Raw genomic sequence first — 19104 nt, 5'->3', positions numbered from 1 at the left:
GGTTTATTAGTGTGAGCTTCATAAGGCTGAACATTTTCTCCAATTCCCTGAGACTGCAATCACCGTTGGTGCACGTCTCCTAATCAACGCGTCTAATTTTACGTGTTAAAGCAAAAAGTGATTTCTTACATATCGCAAATTTTGTTTTTGGAACCAGAAATGTTTTTCCGTTTTTAGAAATCGAAGCGGTAAAATATCGTTCAACTTTATAGTTCAGTCGTGGATATCATGATTTAGACGCATTTATAAATGAGAAATAAATCAAATAACTAACAAACCGTTAGGTATGTCGTTTAGCTAATGTTACAAAAATATTTACTTGCTATCCTTTTTGGTGTTAAATATTTTTTCAGCATTAAATTTGACAAGGGACTGCGTGAGTTTTTTGCTCTCTGCGTGCTGCGCGTTCTCATCTATTCTCAGTCGACTAGGGCACACCAACAACAACCATTGCTATAAATTTCACAGACAAATTATATGTATTAATTTTTACGTGATATTTTTTTTCAAAATTAATATTTGAAATAAAAGCCAAAAGTCAAACTGATAAAAACATCCCATACCCTGGTTTGTGGAGGAAGTCCAATTTCAGTGAAAGCATATTGCCATTGCTTAATAGCGCAATGGGACATCATCAAAGCCATGTAGGATGTAAAACTGTCGGTTAAATAATGTAGACTCAGCGACCTATCAACTAACCATACTGAACATTGTGGCTCGAAATGATTGTCTTGATAAATTATCAAAATAAGATATAACATTTTTAAGGTTCAATTAAATGTTTATCAATATACTTATTTTATAGTTTGGTTTATTGAATACCAGGCAGACTTTTGAGTATCCTTCACAAGAATCTAGTTCGAAAAATAATTTGTGATCTGTGAACTTTAAACTGTTTTTGTGATCTGGAAAAAATTTTATTAATATATATAGTGTATATATTATTTTTATGTAAATGTTTTGGCAATTAAAAAGGTTATAAATACAATCAGTTACTAATAATTTAATAGAATATCATTTTCGTATTTATCAGCGGCGCGTTTCATTCAACATTTGAACAACCAGGGCTTGTTACTCGCGAAGTTAGGCTCGCCGCTTCTTTCCCAGTATAAATGGCTCTAGCGTAGCCACCGATTGAATAATAACCACATTAGCGACAACATTACCGACTCTACATATGAAGCTGAAAGAAAATTGATTTTCGTTACTTTTTGAATTGAAAGTATGCCAATAAACCTTGCTAAAGGTAAAATAATCATTAATTTTCTACGCCATTGAACCATTAACACTTTTAGTTGTGCATCCAATTCGTCATGTATCATAAAGAGAGCAAGAGTTAAATATGAATGACTGCTACATTTTAATCTTAAAAATTAAGCTTAGCACGGTTCAATTCCTACTTATCGCTTTTCTATGCTGTCGCTATGTTTATTTCACACTGAATAGCTAAATGGAAAATTTAGCCAAGCCATATTTTTACCAGGTGCTAGTCACTCAAAATGCACAAAAATATTAATAATAATCAATGGCCGGCATGGTAATTACCATTGCAAGATAGATAAATTTCTGACGGATCAAAGCAGTTGTTGTATTTGGATGATATTGTGAGTTTTTTCAAATTTTCTACTGAGTTTATTCTGCAATCCGATACAGGTACGGAGGTATCTAAGGCAAAAATGAAGCATATGTTTTGATGTTATTCATCCTTTATATTAATTTTATACCGATCAATTTATAGCTCCACTTCAGCTGGAATCCATTGCACATTGTGTAGAACAACTTGACATCATTTGAAAGAAGACAGTTATTGGCCTTTGCGGTTAATCGGCATTACAAATTATATATCATAATATATAAAAGTATATTTTATTACATTACATCATTTACAATAAAGATTTAAACGACGCAAAATATAACAAAAACATTGTAAGTCAGCCAGCATAGAACTAAAAATAAACCTGTTCCCATTCGCTGACCGCAGACGCAGATGGTGGATCGACATCCAACTTCACATCACAAACATCTGTTCTGTTGCCTGTTTATAAACACCAAACTTCCCAATTATTTGACCTCATATTAGATTTAATGGTTTCCAGTATCACGAAAATTTCAAATTAAATTTCCCTCAATTTTTTAACTAGAATCGCTCAATTGTGCTATTTCTAGCATGGATGCATTGGTTTGGAAGCAGAGTATAAGCAAAATTTTCCGTACACAGTGAATAATATAATAAAATTAAATGAAAAACAGTTTTACTTAAAAATTTGATTAATGGATCCAAGAGTGTCAATTTTATACTGTTTTCTCCAAGATTCTTCATGTTGAAATTTCACTTTCTATTCTTTTCTTTGATAAAAATCTTAATAAACATATTAAAGTTTTTACACAAAAATTATTTGTTTTTCATAACCACATCAATTTCAAAACTGCTTAATTTTATCATAAGAAGAAAATGCCGATATGAAAAAATATGGACGTCGCCTGCAAACATGTTGGTGACATTAATGTTTTTCTATTCTATTCTTCCTACCGTAACATTTGCATCTTCTCCCAAAAAGAAGCGAAGCATATACGACTCTAATCTAACCTAATTTAAAAAGAAATAGCCCTACAATTTGTAACTGAAATTAGGGTCATGAATGTGGTACATAAAAAAAAACAAATAGCGCGCACACGTTTGGTTGTGTTCATGAAGAATTATGAAGAAAAAAAATACGATTTGTATACAATACAAACTAATTAGTAAAACAGAATTTCAATTCCTGTTTAGGGTCAGTAGATTGAGATAACACGATTTTTCTTCAAACATGTAAAAAAAACATTTAGTTTTTTTTAGGTAGTACTTTTAAATTAAAATTTTATTTTATTTAATGTTGTCCGAAACTGGAAGCAAATGCGATTAATGAATTTTCTTTTGCAAATCAGTTTGTTTATTTTATTTTTATTATTTTATTCATCAAAATATTTTATATATTTTTCATATTCATTCTTAATGAAAGTTTTATTAGTGACCTCATACGGTCAACTAAATTTCCAATTAATTATCAATTGCGAATAAAATAAAGATTATAATTTAATTTAGCTATATAGTATTTATGTTATGATAATTAAATAGAAATATAGATTTTTCGTGAAAAGTATAAATAAGCCTACCTTAACGTAAACACGTATCGTGGCTTTGTATATGTACAGCTTATCTTATAGCAAGACAACGTTGCAAGGTGAATAATGCTTGCTTATTTATAAGATGTTGCTAAGGTAGTTGCCACATAAAACTTTGTAATTTACTTTAATATTTAATTTATTTTTGCGCTATTAAATACATCGTTCAACATTGTTGAATTATTTTTAACTTTTTTGAAAATTTGCATATTCCCCACATTTGTTTTAAACCAAAGCTTTGGCGAATCTTTTAAACATTTTCGTTTTTGGAAACATTGCAGCAACTTTTAGTGGGTTGTCAAAGATAGTCAACTACCATATATATAGAATATATATTCTATATAGGCCTTATATGTCAATACGGAATGTATTGTGGAGATTGAACTTTATCACTTGAATATATCGTTGACCTTAAAGCATGCATGTCATTGCATAATCAGACACTGATACCTTTATGACTGTTGACTAATAACAAAATTTTTGATGTCAAGTCAGTGTTGCCTCTTGCTTCCAAGTAAAATTTACAATTAAAAGACTACAAAAAAGCGTAAACCCAGCTCAGAATTTCATGTAGAAAATGACCATTTTTGTTATTCTAATATTCAAAATTCAAAAATCTTTTCAAGACCCATTATCTACTCAGCAGACTACAATTTTCAAAACAATATGCGGATTGTAGCTGTTAAAGTTGTTTGTAGCGAAGCCTGACAAGAACGGAGCTGCGTACTTGATGTGTGAGATAGTAAATAATGTCGAACAGTTTGAAGCCATTGAGACCATGGGAGCAAAATGTTTTTAATGTGCGAAAAGTTTTGAGACCAGTGGCGGCGTGGCCAGGTCGTTGGCAATCTCCGAGGCTTTCGAGGTGTGTTGTCTAAATGGAGCTATTTTTACATAACAGTATAAAAGAAAAAAGTTAAAAATAAATCGATAGCCTTTAAAAAATTGACAAAATAAAAAATTATCACACAAATCGTTGAAAATTTTAAATCATTGTAATGACCGCAGTAATGGTCTACACACACGGTAAGGGCCACACGCATGGTCAGAATTATCGCTACTATCGTTGTAACAATCGCACTGTAACGCAGTGGGATATGTAATAAAATATTTTAACGGCTTTAATGACAGGTTTAAAAAAATTTTGGGGCTTATGTTCTTTTTGTATTTTCATTCTACATCTTCTTAGACAGGTTCTTGCCTTCAGATCATGTGCAAAGACATTCATCCATGGATATATATCCATATATATGCATAAGGAGATATATATGCATATATATCCATGCATTCATCCAAAAAGCAAAGAATCCTGAAAATGTTTTAAGCAGCATTGTGAAATTAGAACTAAATACCGTTTTTGAACTCTCTTGTAAAAGTTGATTGAAATTTTTTGAATTCTTTATTAATCAAACTAAGGCAATTTGCTGGCCAGTTTAAAAACATTATTTTCAAATGCGAAGTAAATCGTTGATCTTATTTTTATTCGTATTCTGAGAATATGTATTTTTTTTTTACTTTTTATAAATACCTTTTGTCTGCCAATATTTAAATTAAATTAACTTTTAAAGATTATTTTTAAAGACCGGTTAGTTCAACTTGTCGAGATACGCTCTTTCCTTTTCTACATTTTTGTTTCAAATAGCAGTTTGTTGCTGGCCGGCATTCAACAAAAGAAGAAACAAAAAAGAAAAAAAACAAAACAAATTATTTCAAACTTTAATCTTTCATCATAATGTCGGGCAATAATTTTGAAGGTGCAAGTTGGAAAAATAACAGTAGCAGAGGAAATTGGTCTGGCAATAATAATAATAGAAATAATAATAGATGGAAAGGAGGTTTCAGAGGGGGTGCAAATCGTAGGAGGGGATCTTACAACGGGGGGTACCACAACAACAATTATAATAATAATAGCAGCAACAATTATAATTATAATATTAATAATGCTAATTATAGTAATAGTTACAATAGATGGAAAACAAATTCTGGTTTGCATTTTTGATTTTTTAGATAGAAAAAATAAAATTAAAGTTAGGAGTTAAGCATTAAAAAATTTGCTCTATTTTAATTGTTCATGCTTTTAAAAAAAATGTAAAATATGTAAAATGTAAATAAAATTTATTTAGTAAATAAATTTATAACACAATCCTGTTATTTATATTAACACAAACATGGTGTTAGTATTATGTTCAATAAATAATGCTCTTAACTAAACCAAAATTAAATTTTAAACGTAGCCAGTCATTGCCAGCAGAGTGATACTTCATCACAAAGTAATACATCATATTTGCCCCCTCCTGAATTCAGTGGCAGTACAAAAAAATCTTATAATGGTAATAATGGAATGGTACAGACGACGTTATTTGATGTTCCTTCACCATATGCTGGCTGGAAAATATTCATGACTGATGAAGGTTTGCTTCTCTCTCTTCATTCCACAAAAACAATCATTCAAATTTGAAATAATGAATGATTAAGATAATCTTTTCTGGTAATCATGTTGTAGGAAAATATATATCCATGAAAAACAAAAATCAAAAATTTTTATTTTGAAATCTCAAAACTTATTATTTTAATAAAAATGTTTTCTAGTATATTCAGCAACGTCAGAGGTGACAAATAAAATTGAGACTTTCTTGAAATATGTCAGAAAGAATAAACATCTCTGGAATTTGGTTAAATGTTTTTTTTATACTGTTATGTAAATAAGTGCTGCAATTCATCAAAATAAAGATTTTTTAATTTTATTTCAATAGATAAAACTATTATTATTAACTCTTATCAACATTTTTACTTTAGCCGTCCATAGAAGATACAGGTTGTATGGCAATTGATTTTAGACATCTGTGTTTGGATAAAGGTTACATTATTTATAAAAACAATTTTTTTAAATCTAGAACGTTTGTGTCTATGTAATAATTAATAAATGCATACACTCAGACATGGAGAAGGACTTGGAAGCCCTGCAGACCGACCTGGTTAACAATCCAGAATTATTTCTCAACTGCTTTTGTGTGGCAGCTTATCAGGTTTGTTTTTAATCCCATCCCGATATTAATCTCAAAATGTGGAGCTACACTGTTTACAACCAGCTCTAGTTGTTAATAATGATCAAAATTAATTTATTTTGTTTGGATGCAGTTTCATTAAGATGTTAGGTTACTATAAATTATCCAACAAAAACTCTATAAAAATTGGTAAAGTTTTTAGATCACAATAACACCTAATATGTTTGTATTTATTTGTTTATTTATTTATTTAAAACTTTAAAAAGTTATGTAAAACATAAAGTTTTTCTTAGACAGCTTGGCAGTAGATTGACTGTAAGACATTTCATTCAATTGTTGAATTAAACAATTGTATTAACAGTAAAAGTAAACAATTGTGTAAATGGTTTATTTGGGTGGTGGCACCTGATCTTGTTGCGAATAGAAAGAGCTTATCATATGCAATGTGTATGATGCATGGTTTTCACACGTATTCATATACGCTATGTGTGTTTGTCGTTGAAACCTCTGAAGCAAGCGCAAAATAGAGAGTAACTTTTAACTTTTTTGTTATATTTTATAGTTTTTTGATATTTTTGTTTCTTTGTTGTTTTCAGCTTATCAGCATTTCAGTGCAAGGAGGCTATCTTTCCATACAACCTTTAGTTATCAAAATAATAATTTTTTTTCTTATTTCACTTGTTTTAGTTTTGACCTCTAAAAATTCAAATCATGTCGATCATCTTTATTTCCATCAAAAAGGAGCGCATCTCCTACATTTTCATTGATGAACGACTAACTATTTTATATCCAGTGTTAGCTGAGTTTTCTCCTGATCTCGACGTGTTCATTGCATTCTAATTATTATATATATATATATGTAATGAATCGTTAGTTTTTTTTTATTGCAAATCTCACATGTAGGTGGATTAGTTGAAGATTCAGGAATGAGTAAACAACGTTATTGTCCAAGATGGCAAAATGAATGGAATAAAATATTAAATTTTCTAAAATAAAACATGCCCATAACAGGTATAAAAAAGACAAAAATGACGGCCTATCTCAAACTTCATACTATTACAAATAGATTAAAAACAGGACACTCAGCAATTATTTTATTTTATTTGACCTGAAAATAAAACAAAACAGCTCATCCACGAGGAGCTGGGGCCGAACAGTTTGTTTTGTGAAGGCATGCTTCCGAACACCATTTTCCGATTGTACTGCAGAATCATCAACTTCGAGATGACCACTCCACTGAGGAACGTCAAAGCCAACTATTATGGTGTCTGAAATCATTCAAACTCGTTTTTTTTATTTAGCATATTCTATTATCACAATTGACATATCTTGGCTTTAACTTGTTTCTACATGTTCAATAAAAATTTTAACTAAAATGTAAGTTAATTTTATAAGTTTTTTTTCTTTGTTATGAAACTTTGTCAAATGTGGAACTGCTTTCAGTTTGTTCTGTACTTATAATTAAACTTGTACTATCCCCATTATGCACACACGCTTAAGCACCGTATCATACCTGCATGGCGTATGATAGTCTTTGAGTTTGGAGCTGACAGTGTTCGAGGCAGGCCATCGGCGTAAAAACAGCGCGGGACTTGGCACTGAGCTAACTCGCTGACCTAATTATTGATATGTTATATATTTAATAGTAGTGAATAATTGTGAAGGTCAGTTGATTGGTTGACAGGGAAGTTTGTATCACTGAAGGGTACAGTCGTGAGGGTGGCTTGCACGAAACCTCAGTGCGTTCAGATGGCTTACCAATGTAACTTTTGCTCGCATATTTTTGTGAGTATTTCATTTCTGATCTCATTACTGTGTATTAATGCCGGTTGGCATCTCATTTGCATGATTTTTAATGTGTGTATTGCGTATGAAACATAAAAGTCCGAAGCTCTTGCGAATGTGCTGATGTGAATGTTTTTTTGGCATTTAATGTTTGATAAAGTTTTCAACCTTTCGTTATTTTTAGGCTGCCAAATGGAAAAATGGCAAATATGCTGTTCCTAACAAGGTTCCTGATTATTATTATTATCTGTCGTCAATTTAAAATCATTATTTGTGAACTCAATTAGAAGCAGCTTGTTGTGAATAATTGTACATTAATTAACTGCAGTGTCCCATGTCTGAATGCAGAAGCAGAACATTTGTGCCACTGAGATGCCACCCACTGACTTGTACCGTGGACTATCAAACCATCAGGTAACTAACTTATCTAAATTATTTTCATCAATTTTCAACTGTTGTTATCAGTTTACACCAATTTGTTATTTGTTTCTACCGTTTTCATAACTCAATACGCTCATGTATTCTGATAAGAAAAAGTTAAAACTCATGAAAGCTGTCAGAATTTGAACCATGTTATCATCTAAATAGTAATAAAACGTAACTAAATGTTGAAGGTTGCAGGAACAAATGGATGATGAGAACAGAGAGCCGGGTAGGATACCGAGAACAATCGACTGTGAACTTGCTCAAGACTTAGGTCTCCTCATAAATTATCTTCATTCATCCATCATACCTTTATTTGTATTAAATTATTTTTCAATATTACCAAATAACTCTGCCATTGCTACATGTTAGTGTAGAACTGAATATTTTTTTGAAAATTTTGAGCTTAGTTGACACGTGTGTGCCTGGCGACATAGTCACTCTATGTGGAATCATCAAGGCCACTGAATCAAATGAAGGTTAATTATTATTATCTGATTGTCAAATCTTTTTATTACACTGGTCTACATATGAAAAACAATTTGCTGACTTGAGTATTTTTGATGATAGAGTGACAGATGTGAATGGCATCAAAGGGTATTTCGGTTTCATCGTAGGTAGCCAAACGGCAACCCCCGAAAATATCGTCTAAACGTGTGTTGTTGTCTACATATGAAAAAAATTTTGCTGATTTGAGTACTTTTGATGATATTATATATTTGATTTATACTGATTCCATATTTAAAATCAAAAATTAAGTTAGAAAATTGACAACGTTAGAGAAAAGAAAATTCAGAGATGATCTAATTTAGGTGTACAAATTTGTAAGTGGCACAGATGTAATAAACTGGCATAATGAACCGATATTTGTGTTTGACCCAAGAACAAGAGGACATAATAAAAGATTACGAATAGAAAAAGTAAAAAAAGAAAACTGCCGAAAAAAGTTTTTTTTTTTACAAATTGTATAGTCAACAATTTGAATAACTTATCTCAGGAAGCAATTGATGCAAAAGATTTGAATATTTTTAAAAACTGTATAGATTCAATTATTGGATGAATAATTTAAAGCTGTTACAGTCACGTTACTACTGTAACCTGACTCAATGCACACAAATGACAATTCTTTTATTAAGCTCCCAAGCAAATTAACATTGATATAAATGCTTATCTAGGGTTGACTCCCATAAAACAAGAAATAACATAGTAAGTAATCAAAAAAAATAAAAAAAACACAATAACATAAATGAGTAAAATAATTGTCTTTTAAATTCTTCAATGTTCTTAAATTTTCATGAATAAACTTAGAAATAAAACATCGATACATTTAAACTTAAAAAATGAATAAAAATAAGAATAAAATATTAATATATTTAACTTAAACAATTTAAAAATGTTCTCAACTTCTTTTTAAATTCTGTTAGATTATTAATTGATCTTAAATATTGTGGCAGATTATTCCATTTATAAGGTGCATAATAACAAAATTTCCTGGATGTTATTTTATGTTATGTTATTTTTCATGATAAATCAATTAACTCTTGTGATTGTTATAAATTTTAAAATTTTAACTGGATAATATCAATACAATGTAAAAACATACAAAAAATAAAATTTAAGTATAGTTTCATTTATTTATTTCTTCTATAAAACGAATCTGGCCACTGAAAAAAAAATGAAATTCATTTAATTGGAAGAAATTTTCTCTTTTGATTTTCTTGAATATTTTTTAACGCTATAAACACTAATTATTATTATTGATTTCAAAACGATTGTGTGTATGTTATTGAAATTGAAACAGAGGCATCTTACAAGCAGCGTGATAACTGTTTGTTCCTCATGTATCTTGAAGTCAACAGCATCACTGGCACTAATTCATCATCATCTTTTTCATCATCATCGTCATTCAACAATGCCAACAACTGCCTGACTGATGATTTGTCACATAGCGACGCAAATGTAAGTCTCTGCTTGCATTTGTTTATTTGCATTCAGCTTTGTTCCTTTTAGCACAATGATATAAATTTTAAATAGTTTTTGGTTTTTAGATGAAATGACATTGACGATATTGGACTCAATGGTTTGAGCAATATCAGATCAGAAGCTTTGTGCTTACTTGGTTATTTCTTAGTTTCTCGGGTTAGATTGGAGTCTCATTAAAATTTTGTACTCTAAATTTTGCACAAGATGCTGTGGTGGTAATATGGATAATATCTCTTACTTATGTTTCTAATCGTAAAAAATTCTTGAAAATAATGTCTAGCATATGGTGAGCTACTTCTGTATGTTTTGTAGAAATGGATATTTTTAATAGATTGTGTTAGCACCACTTTTGATTACATTTCCTTTCTAACGGGGCATAACCTGCCCGTTTGATTAAAAATATCCGACTAACACCTCAACAAACATATTCCGGGTAAAAATTCCCGACTCCCAACTCCGGCTGCCGAGGCCAAAAAAAAATTAAAAATTAGTCAACTTTTGCATCATAATCTTTACTTGAATATAACTACTAAATAAAAAATACTTTAAAAAATACTTAAAATCAGTCAATGTAATTTTTTTTAATAAATTACTTTCATAATTATGTTTCAAAACATACCAAAAGGAAGTTATGTAATTTTATTCACATTATTTTCAGTATTAAAGGTAATTGCATATCGCACCGCACATATTTTTTTTCTTCAAAACACAATTTTAAAAGACATTTGGAAATAGAAAAATTTTTAAATTTAAAAAAACTTTCCTGAGTTGGATGAAAAATATTCCAGACTTCAAGATATTCTAACTCCGGCAAAAATCTCCGACTCCTACCAACTCGGACACTTGCTGATGAGCAAAGTTGACTAAAAAATGTTTATTTTGATATTTCATATAACAAATGTTAGATATGTAGCCAGTGAAAGTGCCACACGTTCAACTCATTCAGGTCGACCAGTCTGCAACGAACAAGATTACAATGGAGTTCACACTTAAGGAACTCTACGCTATCAAGGAGATTCACTCTGACGAGAATTTGTTCAAACTTATTGTCGGGTTAGCGTTAATGGGATAATGGTGATGATGATGGTGGTGCTGATAGTCATGGTGGTAATGATGATGATGTTGATTGTGTAGGTGATTAAATTTTGATATTATATTAGCATCTAAATATTTTAAGTTTAGGACATTAAAGTATAAAACGAAACTGCCAGTTGAGTATTTGAGTACAAATATATTATTGCAACGTTCGGCACTCACTTTTTTTGAGTTGTGCTTAAATGGCTTTCTCTTGCGAAATGGCCTAGCGCAACGCCGCAATTTATTGAAGTCACCACCTTGCTAGTCATTCTTCTTTACCGTTTATTCACTTACGTAAAATGAAACTGGAATGACGCAGAATATTTTTGCCTGTCAACCTCTTCCAACTAAATAACTAACTACGTAGTTTGCATGCGTTTTTATTATAGCGTAGCTCTTCATTAAATGTATGACATAGTGTGTGTGTGTGTGTGTGTGTGTGTGTGTGTGTGTGTGTGTGTGTGTGTGTGTGTGTGTGTGTGTGTGTGTGTGTGGTGTGAGTGTGTAACAAACTTATATATGTTGAATTCCATTCAAATAATATTGAGATGCTGGATTGGGTGGTCGAAGGATGAGTCGATTTGCTAACGTACTCACTTGAACGTGTTCATGGAATTCACATATTTTCGTGTTTTCTTATCTGTTTATGAGCTTAGCTCACCTGTGTATTGAAAATAGTGATTGAATTCATTTATTTCTCGTTTATTTGTTCACTTGTTAATGTTCGATAGAAGGTTATTTGTTGCCTTTTATTTTTCCTTCTCTTAACAGATCTCTATGTCCCACCATATATGGACACGAGGTTGGCTCTGCTTCATCATTTGGATTTGTTTTTATCTGGCGCTCAACAGTTTTCAACAATGATGATTAATTAATTAATTAATTAATAAATAAATGAATGGATTAATAAAAAAATTAATTAATTGATGTTTTGAAAAGATGGTAAAGGCAGGATTGATATTGGCTCTGTTTGGTGGAACGCCGAATACTTTTGAGGAGAAGGTTGCTTCAATATCTCACGTCGTCGTATTTTACATTAATAATAAGAACAACATCTCAATAACATGATCTGTTGGAATGGGATTTGATTGAATTGTTGTTATAATGTTTAATTGAGAGGTTTGTTGATTGAATTGTTGTTATAATGTTTAATTGAGAGGTTTGTTGATTGAATTGTTGTTATAATGTTTAATTGAGGGGTTTGTTGATTGAATTGTTGTTATAATGTTTAATTGAGGGGTTTGTTGATTGAATTGTTGTTATAAAGTTTAATTGAGGGGTTTGTTGATTGAATTGTTGTTATAATGTTTAATTGAGTGGTTTGTTGATTGAATTGTTGTTATAAAGTTTAATTGAGGGGTTTGTTGATCGTTTCAGGAAGCCACACCTGTCAGGTCTGATATCCACATCTTAATGGTTGGCGACCCAGGCCTGGGTAAAAGCCAGGTTACTGTTTTTTCAAATTGACACATTCAAATTTTCCATTTTAATTGCTTCCAGTAAAAAGCTTTTGATATGAAACTTACTTTTGCCGAATGGCATTTGATACTTTGCAGATGTTACAAGCAGTTTCCAACCTGTCACCTCGAAGTGTTTACGTCTGTGCCAACACAACTACAACATCAGGCCTCACTGTTAGCTACTGTTACTTTGATTCACTATATTCTCTCGATAATGATTTTAATTTCATTTCCAAAAACTGATAAAATGATTAGTAAAAATTATCTAATAAAAAAAACTCTCTATAATAAAAAACGCCTGCCCGTTGATCACGTGACAGGTGACACTGACAAAGGAGAGTGGGGGAGGGGGGGATAACGTTCTGGAGGCGGGTGCGCTGGTGCTGGCTGATCAGGGCTGCTGCTGCATTGATGAGTTTGATAAGATGAACAGCAACAACCATTACGCCCTTCTTGAGGCCATGGTCAGCTGTGTTGTTTCAGAGATGCACTCTATTATTATTATTATTATTATTTTTATTGTTATTATTGTTATTATCATTATATTGACATTTTAGAATGGTGCATCATGCTTTTAAACACTTGTTTTATGCTGACACCGATCCAACATGACATAGCCCTCCATCAAATCATAAAAGTGTATTTACACATATAATTTTATTAGTATTATAAGATGTCTGATCTTGATTTTAAATTTCAACATGTAGGAGCAGCAGACAATAAGCATTGCCAAGGCTGGCATTGTTTGCAGGTTTGTTCGTTCGTTCATTCATGTATATGTATATGTCTCACGCAGTATATGTACTTCTAGAGTGTTTAGTTTATTAATCGTAAAATACATGAATCGATTGCATTGGATCGATGCAATAACTGGTTGTACATATGGAGCAGAGAAAGGAAAAACGTGGCCAGAAAATTCGTGTGCATGTTCATTATGGCTTAACAGGAGAAGTCGAATTGAGAAACACTGCACTGCATGTATAATAAATAAGCTGCAAATTGCGATTTTAAGTTGGTACGCACGCTTAATTAACTTCCGTCATATTTGTAGTGGTTATTCACTAGCTACATCTTTTTTATTTTCGCTGGACCAGTTTGCCAACGCGCACCTCCATAATCGCCGCTGCCAATCCAGTTGGCGGACATTACAATAAAGCTAAAACTGTTTCTGAAAATTTGAGGTTATTGAATTTTTTTTCGTTAAACCAGAAGATAAAACTAATATTAGATTTTAACTTAATTTTTTTTAAACTCTGTTAATTGAATATTTTTAGAATGAACAGTGCATTGCTGTCGAGATTTGATTTAGTTTTCATTCTCCTTGACAGGCCTGATGAGGTTATGTAAATTTTCGAATATTTCAAAATTAACCATTCAACTTATTGTCTTCCACCGCTTTTTGCGCCCTGCCTTCCGAATCAAGTTGATATATTTCCATACCCACTACAAGTTGTTTAACGAAATGTATGCTATCTTGCTTGAAGAAATAGATAGCATTGTACTCTGGTGTAACCTAATGTTCTGGTTTCTATTACAAATAAAATAAAAAATGCAAAGAAAGATTTAGTTTGGAATTTGATCCTTTTATTATAAAATATGCATTCCAATTTTTTTTTCTATTGAACGACTTAACGTTTATTTATTAGTTGTTTAAATCTTGGTCAATCGTTACTTTCAAATCATGCGTCAGTACATTTCGAATTGCCTTCCTTGGGATGTAAATTTCCTCCTGAAGGCTGCGTTGGAAGACACCGGTCTATCAAATCAATCGATCAAATAATCAGCCAACCGGTCACTCAATCATTTACTGAACAGTATATTCGTGCATTCCTAGATAATGGACAGCAGGTTGTCTGATCACGTGATGTCATTGCATGGAGGTGCTGGCAGCGGTAGTAGGTTGGTCGTTGGTCGTTTTTTTGGAAAAATACTGCAATAATTTTTCATTCAACGCCATTCCTCATCAGTTTATTTTAGTTTTGCTGTTCGTGAAATATACTTAATATTTTAACAAATGTATGAATTTAAATTTAAAGAAATACCTATAAAAGTGGGGAAGTAATTTTTTTAATTTTTATTATCAGTTCTTGCACCAGCACTCCGTCATCGAAACTTTCCAAAGTAACCATCATACATTTTTTTTCATTTGAATGCGTTGCTACATACATATTGACCTAATTTGTATCGTTGTTAACTGTTGTACTGGACTTGGTCTGGCGAGAATTGAATTGATTTCAGAACATCGCCGTCGATTGTTGACGGCTCTTTAGATGTTTCTTTGAGACGTCGTAACTCCGTGAACTGAATTTTTTTTATATATCCACTTCAGGCATTCAGTTTTTTTTATCCGACGTTTTAAGTAAGCACCAGATTACTATGGATGTAAAATCTCATTCAATTTCTATTTCTAACTTTGGCAACTGGATAACTTTGTTCTCATTGATAGATTGGAACACTTCCAAGTAAGCAATTTTCTACACGGAGAACTTATTTGTGTACTGCACTTTTTGGCATACGGAGCTAATGCAGTACATCTCTAAAGTAACGTAAAATTTTATCAAAACTCGATAAACCAGAAAGCAGCCGGGCACCCAAGTTTAAAACAGGCTGAAAAGCATCTAAAAGGATGGAACCTGATGCTGAATTTTGACAACTAGAGTTCCATCTGTCAAGCATTGTTTTCAATAGCCTATATTGAAATTGTACTGACATCACATCCAATAGTGCAAGCGTTATAGTGTTTCGCGAGTCTACAGGATCACGGATCACGACTTCATTGCTCTTTCTTTCTTGTGTGAAAACATGGTGATGACGACGGTGGAGGTGATTATGATGATGACGATGATGAAATGGTGATAGTGATTCATAGTGATGAAATGTCGTTAACAGCTGTCTGGTATGATCAGCAAACATGGACGTTCTGGCGACGAAATGGATCGGACACAATCATTGGAGGAGCGACTGAAGTTAGGATTGGAGGAATCCATTGATCCCATTCCTCCACTCCTTCTTCGAAAAGTTACTATCTTTTTATTCTTTTTCTCTGATCTGATCATTTATGATACTCTTATTAATTTTCTGTAACTTCAACTTACAATAAAAACTTACAAAAATGTATTATCAGCATTGTCTCGTTATCAATTCAGTTATCATCACTTATTCTTATTTCCTCTTAAACAATTTAACTCTAATAGTTATCTTTAGTGTCCATTTAATTGTAATTAATTAAATAATTTAAATAATTTATTCATTTATTATTTAATTCAGTACATAGGATACTCCAAGATCTACGTTCAACCAACTCTATCACAGGGAGCCGTTAAGATTCTTCAGGTTATTTTATAAAAATTCACTGATGTCTCAAGAGTAACGACAGAAGTATTATTATGATAATTTACATGACGCCTTTAGGCTGAATTTTCGAGAAACTAAATGGATTATTCGCTTATTTAAAAAGAAATTAGTTTAATTTAAATTTTAACGAAATAATGAAAACTGTTCAGTTTATGTTCTATTATTATTATTATTATTATTATTATTATTATTATTATTATTATTATTATTGTTATTATTATTTATTATGTATGTACCTGCAAGAGAGTTGGCCAACTTGTGCAAACTCACTGTTTTTAAACATAATTTACGTTTTTACTGGTTTTATTTAGTTTTTAAAATAGGTTCGTTTGGCAGGGATATTGTGATTTTATCTTTAATTGGCTGCGTTGTAGTTTTGTAGTTTTAATTTGAAAAATATCCTAATTTTAATTCTAAAATTAATATAGCTAATAGTGATGATAATAAAATTTTATCGTCTTGTTGCCGTAAAATCTGCAAGGCGAGAAAAGGTATTAAAATGCATCAACGTTTAAACAAAATTTTATAAAAGATATTGCATTATTGTTGTTATTATTGTTATAAATAATTGTTGGAATGATAATGCAAAGGAGTTTTACATGGACCTGAGGAGGAGACACCACAGCGCCGATTCCACTCCCATCACGACGCGACAAATCGAATCGCTCATCAGACTCACGGAGGTTTCCTACATATTTTTTTCCTTAGATTTCTGATTCGTTAATAACAACGCATCTGGATAAACGCCGTCGTTCATGTGTTAAATTGAAAAACAACAGGCAAGGGCTCGAGTCGAATTGAGGCTGGAGGCGACGGAGCAAGACGCCATTGACGTCGTCGAAATTATGAAGTACAGGTTCAGAAACAATTTCTAACTTACATGATTTTCACAAAATATTTTCAATAATTGGGACGAACAAGTTGACTCAAACTCAGTGCTTTTCTATCAGGCATTCCTGGGTTGAGATGATCTATAAAGCTGTTACATAACAAAGAGCTATCATGTGCGTCTTAGTGTGCGATTGTTGATTGTAAGTATTAACGCACTTGCGCAGAGCACTCATTAACATATGTGTAATAGTGCGTCCTGAGGCATCAGTATGAAACGTTCGCTGCTCATAGAAATTTCAAAATCCACATACATATATGCGTTTACAACCATCCATAGAACGTTATGCATTTGAATATTTTTCAGCCTCCATTGTTGAAGAATAAATATTAAATATATAGATCAATTGATTGTAATTGAGTTATCCGGGTTGATGGATTGATATGATTGATTGACTGATTGATTGGTTGGTTGGTTGGTTGGTTGGTTGGTTTATTGATTGATTAATTGATTGATTGATTGATTGATTGATTGATTGATTAATGATATGATTGAAGCTTATTTTCTTACGCATGATACAGTATGATCGATACGTACTCTGATGAATTTGGCATGTTGGATTTTCAACGTTCACAACATGGCTCTGGCACTAGTTCTAAATCTCAAGTTTGTTCTTTGTAAAATATTTGCTACTTTTTTTATTTCTCTGTTTAACTGTGTTAAAAAATGAATATAACTGCATTGATACCTGGGTAAATTGAGAAGAAACAGTAATTGTTTTTGATGGAAGGTGTTACAATGCGGTATTTTAAATTTTTCATCATATTTATGATTAATCATTATTTCATTCTTGATTTCAAATTTATTTATTAATACAAAAATAAGGATTTCATCGCTAAAAAAACTTTTAGCAAGTTTACAGGTAAAACTACAGTTAAACAATTATAAAGCTGCACTAGTTTAACTGAAGCTATTTTACATTATAATTGTTTGTACTGTTTGAACAGGCCAAGAAGTTCATAACATTACTTCAAAATGTGTCCAAAGTACGTGGGAACGAGTGCCTCTTCGACGTGCGTGAGATGAAGGACCTTATGAAGGTCACCTTACAGTAATCTTCTAATCTTATATTGCTGTTTGGCAAATTTTAATGTGTTACACTATCTTTTCTCATAAAAACGTTTATATATATTTATATATATATATATATATATATATGTATATATATATATATGTATATATATATGTATATATATATGTATATATATATATATATGTGTGTGTGTGTGTGTGTGTGTGTGTGTGTGTGTGTGTGGTTTAGTATGTGTACAGCTCGATTAAATGAAAGAAAAACAATCTAATTCAGACTGGTGGAATTCGAGTTAGGATTTTGAGACCTTCATCACATCTCTCAACGACCAAGGTTTCCTTCTGAAAAAAGGCCCAAAACTCTACCAACTTCAAACCACCGATTTTTAATTGTATTTTACGAGCCATTTAGAAAAAAAAACGGTCGTACTACATACATTCAGTTAGTAAGTGCAATGTAAATATTACCGTGAAGTGGGTGAATGTTTCTTCCGTTATTGAACAAACTATTAAATAACCACATTTTTGTAATTAGATCAAATCGTTAGTTAAGTCGGAGATTTATGACGGACAGTAACTCGGAGTCAAAATTTTTTTATGGGCCGGAATCAGATACTTTTCATCCGACAAGATATTAAAAATGTTTGGTCGACGTGGACTTCTTCTGATTGCAACTCGAGGGACTCGGTCAAAAGCTTTCCCTAGGTCTACAAAAACGTGAGGTACATCTCTGTAGTTGCCGGGTACAGGTACAACAGAATTGCATCGATGGTATTGCCGGGTGATGTGAATTGCATCGATGGTAGATTTTCCGGTCATAAAACCAAATTGATAATAATCGATTTTGATGCATGATATCGACTTCTCCGACGATTTTCAGAAGTCATTCTAACAGATGAATACCACAATATGACGGAAAATTCGAGAGAACACCTTT

At 31.8% G+C, this 19104-nt stretch overlaps 3 protein-coding genes across 3 annotated transcripts; 2 read left to right on the top strand and 1 right to left on the bottom strand.

Moving 5' to 3' along the window:
* Positions 1-512: 512 nt before the first annotated feature.
* On the bottom strand, positions 513-1797 carry HELRODRAFT_77671 (hypothetical protein; the record flags this gene model as incomplete). Its single annotated transcript, XM_009018339.1, has 4 exons — positions 513-730; positions 795-905; positions 1546-1665; positions 1725-1797. Coding segments are annotated over 4 exons (522 nt in total), but the record flags the coding sequence as incomplete, so codon positions are not given.
* A 2114-nt stretch (positions 1798-3911) lies between these two features.
* Positions 3912-5864, top strand: HELRODRAFT_171631 (hypothetical protein; the record flags this gene model as incomplete). The annotated part of the gene is made up of 5 exons (XM_009018338.1): positions 3912-4027; positions 4744-4747; positions 4917-5043; positions 5397-5573; positions 5752-5864. The coding sequence occupies 5 exons, from the start codon at positions 3912-3914 to the stop codon at positions 5862-5864; spliced, it is 537 nt and encodes a 178-aa protein (XP_009016586.1).
* Positions 5865-7340: 1476 nt separating this feature from the next.
* HELRODRAFT_111248 (hypothetical protein) lies at positions 7341-18557 on the top strand (the record flags this gene model as incomplete). Its single annotated transcript, XM_009018337.1, has 24 exons — positions 7341-7431; positions 7852-7952; positions 8137-8178; positions 8281-8366; positions 8567-8649; positions 8786-8854; positions 10177-10334; positions 11329-11411; positions 12207-12237; positions 12375-12437; positions 12813-12881; positions 12992-13069; positions 13216-13359; positions 13603-13646; positions 13990-14076; positions 14170-14233; positions 14730-14801; positions 15785-15913; positions 16163-16228; positions 16840-16932; positions 17029-17105; positions 17660-17744; positions 18086-18178; positions 18465-18557. The coding sequence occupies 24 exons, from the start codon at positions 7341-7343 to the stop codon at positions 18555-18557; spliced, it is 2001 nt and encodes a 666-aa protein (XP_009016585.1).
* Between the last annotated feature and the right edge of the window lie 547 nt (positions 18558-19104).

This window comes from Helobdella robusta, assembly GCF_000326865.2.
Source record: "Helobdella robusta unplaced genomic scaffold HELROscaffold_21, whole genome shotgun sequence".
Taxonomy (NCBI): Eukaryota; Metazoa; Annelida; class Clitellata; order Rhynchobdellida; family Glossiphoniidae; genus Helobdella; species Helobdella robusta.
Note: the sequence above shows the minus strand (reverse complement) of the source record. Positions and strands in the feature narration are given on the sequence as shown.